The 4419-nt window shown below is 43.7% G+C and overlaps 1 protein-coding gene across 1 annotated transcript in view; it reads right to left on the reverse strand.

Moving 5' to 3' along the window:
• Window positions 1–4419, reverse strand: part of npffr1l2 (neuropeptide FF receptor 1 like 2) — a 23840-nt gene that overhangs the window by 18476 nt on the left and 945 nt on the right. The window contains exon 2 of the mRNA XM_050051249.1: window positions 2029–2389. Within this exon, the coding sequence (XP_049907206.1) occupies window positions 2029–2371 (343 nt within the window). The 5' untranslated portion in view covers window positions 2372–2389. The remainder of the gene's footprint in view (window positions 1–2028; window positions 2390–4419) is intronic.

The following is a 4419-nucleotide window of genomic DNA, read 5'->3' on the forward strand; positions in this document are numbered from 1 at the left end:
TGTCTCTATGTGTCAGCCCTGCGATAGTCTGGCGACCTGTCCAGGGTGTACCCTGCCTCTTGCCCGATGTCAGCTGGGATAGGCTCCAGCCCCCTGCGACCCTCAAGAGGATGAAGCGGTTAGAAGATGAATGAATGAATGAATGAATGAATTGTCCCCCCCAAAATGGGATTTTCGCCCCTGGAGCACAGTATATATCCATGACCATGAGCAGTATAATTCAATAGGCAAAGTTTCACTAAATAGGCTGAAAGACCAGTACATTACTTATGTCCTTACATCTATACATGTCATCATGATGTACTTCCTAGGTAACATACAGTATATGAAAGACGACGGAACTGTGTGCCAGGAACTGCAATGAGCAACACAGGGTCAGCTTGGTATAGAGCATTGTGTCAGTCTAGTTTTCTAAAGACTCTGACACTGTGTGTATCAGCCCTGACAACAACCCTGGCTGTATCTCTTATAACAGTGTACATGGGTGACAGGCTAGAGGTCAGCTGGAAACACAGAGGCCTTCTTCGAGAACGGTCAGAATCTAGCAGCTTTACTTAGCTTAGTTGAGCCAATCACAGTTGTGTATGATGAAAATGAATTTGCAGGTAAGCAAACAATATTGCTGTCATGTCATAGATTGGTATGACACAGAACAGAAGCTAAGTTTAGTTGAATAAAGTTACATTTCAAATAATAAAATATTTTAAAATGACTCTAAGTGTCATAAGATAATCTAATGACAAGATCAATCCAGTCAGGGAGGCTGGCGGCATAGGTGGGACAGCTCTAGAGGACAGCCAGGAGGCTCAGGGACCATGAGGCCTGATTTGTCAGCACAGATGCATAAAAGTGTGAGCAGGAGGCTGGAGGTCATAGGCGGTGGCTGGGAACAGAAGATCTGGGTGCAGGTCAGGGCTGGAGGCTGGTGAGAGCGGCAGGTCAGGGGCCAGTGACAGGAAAGCAGAGAAGGCTGACTTTCGATTTGGCAGGATGTTGGCAGACAGCTGACTGGATGCCAGACTTTTCTGGCTGGTGATCTGCGCCTCTGGGCAGCCGAGGCTCTGTGGCACTGTCCAGCAGAGAGACAAAACTACGGGGAACACCGTCTTCTGGGAACTCCAAGATGGTGGGGCTTTTTTCCTTGAAAATGGCAAGGTTAGACCCAACTATGGATGGCTGAGGGACAACAGGGTGTCTCCTTAATGGGTCCACTGAGGGCCTATAGGGTTCAGGAGATAGAGAATCAGGGCAGACAGGCGGCAGGCTAGCTGGCTGAGGGCAGGCAGACCGGAGGGTAATGATCCCGAGGCTAACCAAGTGAGAAGCAGGCCGAGGTGCAGAGGTGGCTGGAGTTATTCCATGAATCGTTCCCATCAGGTCAAACCATTTTGATTTGCCAACGAAAGCCACCAGTATCAAGCTATTCATTGACCTGTACACCTATCTTTGTTTGTGTCATTTTCAGTAGCAGGAGCTTAACAGTTTGGTTTGTCATATTTGATGTGAATATAAAAAGTGGTGTCTCGCCGCTCAGTCTCAACCCATCAACCAGTTTAAGATCTGAGTTTTTAACATGTTTCTACTGGAGTGGCCTGAGTCCTTCAGTTTAGTCTTATTGACTGAATTGTCAAAAATAAATTGCCCATATAGTGCTTTTATATATTTCTCACATTGCAAATCCTTTCCTTTTAACAGTTTGCCCTGTATTTGCTCTTGCTATAGTTCCCAAACACTACCTCATACACGTTATAATTCCAGATATGTATACGTACTGTAGAGCAGATACTGTGGGATTACTTGTTCTGCCTGAAAGAAGGCATCAGTGACAAACTGCTGCATGTAGTACTGTATATAAAAGTCATATCAAGTGCCTGTGCCCATGACTATAACAGCTGGTCAAATGTTGACACTCACTCTGATAAAGTGTTTGTCTTCCTAATTGCTCTGAACATTTTCCTGCAACACATTTGTGACAGTATGGAGTTATTCCAGAGGTACAGTAAGGACATATGACAAGGTATTTATTACCTGTGATGAGGTTGTCCACCAGTGTTGTTGGGATGCAGAAGATTCCCACCAGCAGGTCACTGATAGCCAGGTTGAGGATGAAGAGGTTGGTTACTGTGCGCATATGACGGTTTTCCAGTACGATCAGACACACCAGGATGTTCCCCACCATACACAGCAGGAAAATGAAGAAGTAGGCCAGGATGTAGGTGGCAGCCACATAAAGAGAGTGCCGATAGTAGGGGGAGAAGGTAATGTTGGTGATATTTGTGACACCATCTAGGCTGGTGTTTACAATGGCTGCTGTGGCGGCTGATCCCTCCAGCTCCATCCCTTCCTCACCCATGTTGTCCAGTATCTCCATCCTTTGGATGAACCAACACTGCAGGGGAAATCAAAAAGAGATCATTTAGAATTCTGTTTAGAATAACATCAAAAATATAACATCATTGCTTGACATTTCAAACAAAACACGTAATGTAACAAATTTTATTCAGTAAGTAATACTTGACTCAGCAAGGATGTCGCATCTGGAGGCCTGTGTTGTGTTGTTCAGCCTCTCCCCCGACTGTCCAATCATAGCTTTAATTGTAACTTGCATGAAAGGCCTGTCAAGCTTTAGATACTTCCACATGCCAGAGTTGTATGCACAGGGCTCTAGTCAGAGCAATTCTCTGTGTTTAAAGAGTTTGGAAGTTTTGTTCTGTCTTAATTTTTGGCCTTTCTGGAACCAAATACACAAGAGCATAAGTGCAACTACTGAATTAAACTTTGGGTTTGCCACACACATTAGCCTGTCCAGCGAAGGACTTTACAATTGTACTTGTGCCAAAAAATTAAGCTCCAAAGTCACTTCAGGAAATACTCCCCAAACAGATAGCCCTTTCCAATGAAGAACTAAACAGAAAGCAAAACTCACTTATCTTTGGTGTTTTGAAGTGTTAGTTTGGAGTCACCAAAGTCACACAAATATGCAAACAAACTACCAGTTAAGGCAGCGGTAGACCAGCAGCTTCCTTGTTTATTGAGATAAAATTACTTTTTTTTTTTTAAATCAGTGTAGTCTGGCTTTGAAGAGAGCACAGATAAGTGTCATAGTTTAGTTCCTGGTTGAAAAGATCTGTATGTATGGGCCAGCTCCAGTTTGCTTACAGGTCAGACAGAGGTTTTGACAATGCGCTGTGTGTCTGGCACATAAAGAGTCTGACAAGACCTCTGTGGGCCTAGTTTTTGTTGATTTCTCATTTGAATTATATCCAGCCTCACATACTAGAAGGAAGGTTAAAGAGTATCCACAACATTGATCCTGGCCTGATTTGTTGGCTGTTGGATGTTAGTTTTTCTTAACAAAAAGGTCGTAATGTGTGAATGTTAACAGTGTTTCATCAGATGTTCCTTTTTTCCCCACTGGATCATCCCAGGGGTGCATCCTCTTGCCTCTTTAATTTGGAGTTCATGTTACTTCCGTGTGACTGCAAACACAATCTACAATTTTAAGAACGTAAGAACTCATTTGTTTGATCTTTGAACCAGCGTACTACCTGTATTAGTAACCTAGTGATACCTCTGAGGCAAAATAGTAATTTTTTAAACGGTTAAAGGTTATGTAAAAAAACAAAGAGAAGCCCAGTTTACAATAGAATATCCACTTTGTAGTATATCACCACTGAGTGGAAGTCAGTCCTGGATTCCACTACATCAGAGTATATGCAAATGTTAGCAACTGTGTCCTTTTCGTTATTGGATTTGCGGTAGTTTATGCTCCACGAGGTGGTAGATTAACCAAACTAAGTCCTCATCTGAAAAGCTACAGCTGCACATCATACCCAGAATAAACCAAGGGCAAACAGAGGAACACTGGCAGACCTGCCAACCTGTACGCATTTTGCGTACCAGGCACGCATTTTGACATCGAAGTACGCTGATACGATTTGATGCTCTAAAAGTACGCATATCAGTCGATCGCGCATTTCAGTGTATTTGTCTATGCAAGATGTCACTCAAGTTGATACCCGGTGAATATAGGCGCATAGGCGGAACGAAAAGATTTCGGCCAATCAGATTGCTGCATATCACTCCACCGCCGAGTCCTTTTTTATTTATTTTTTTACGCCCTCTAGTGTGTTCACTTGTGTGTGTGTGTGTGTGTGTGTGTGTGTGTGTGTGTGTGTGTGTGTGTGTGTGTGTGTGCGCGGGCACGTGTGAGTGCGCGCCCAACGGGGCCAAACTCCGCCGTGCGCGATACAGAGAGCAGGGGAGGATTGTAAACGCGCGACCATGTAGAGACAGAAATGACACGCGGTCTGTAAATAAGATAAATAACATAAGGCTATTTAGTTTGTTTAATAAAAGGACAAGGTATAGACCTGTTCTATAGGAAAGGTTACCTTAAGTGACTTCTTTGTGATCTGG

This window comes from Epinephelus moara, chromosome 8 (genome assembly GCF_006386435.1).
Source record: "Epinephelus moara isolate mb chromosome 8, YSFRI_EMoa_1.0, whole genome shotgun sequence".
Taxonomy (NCBI): domain Eukaryota; kingdom Metazoa; phylum Chordata; class Actinopteri; order Perciformes; family Serranidae; genus Epinephelus; species Epinephelus moara.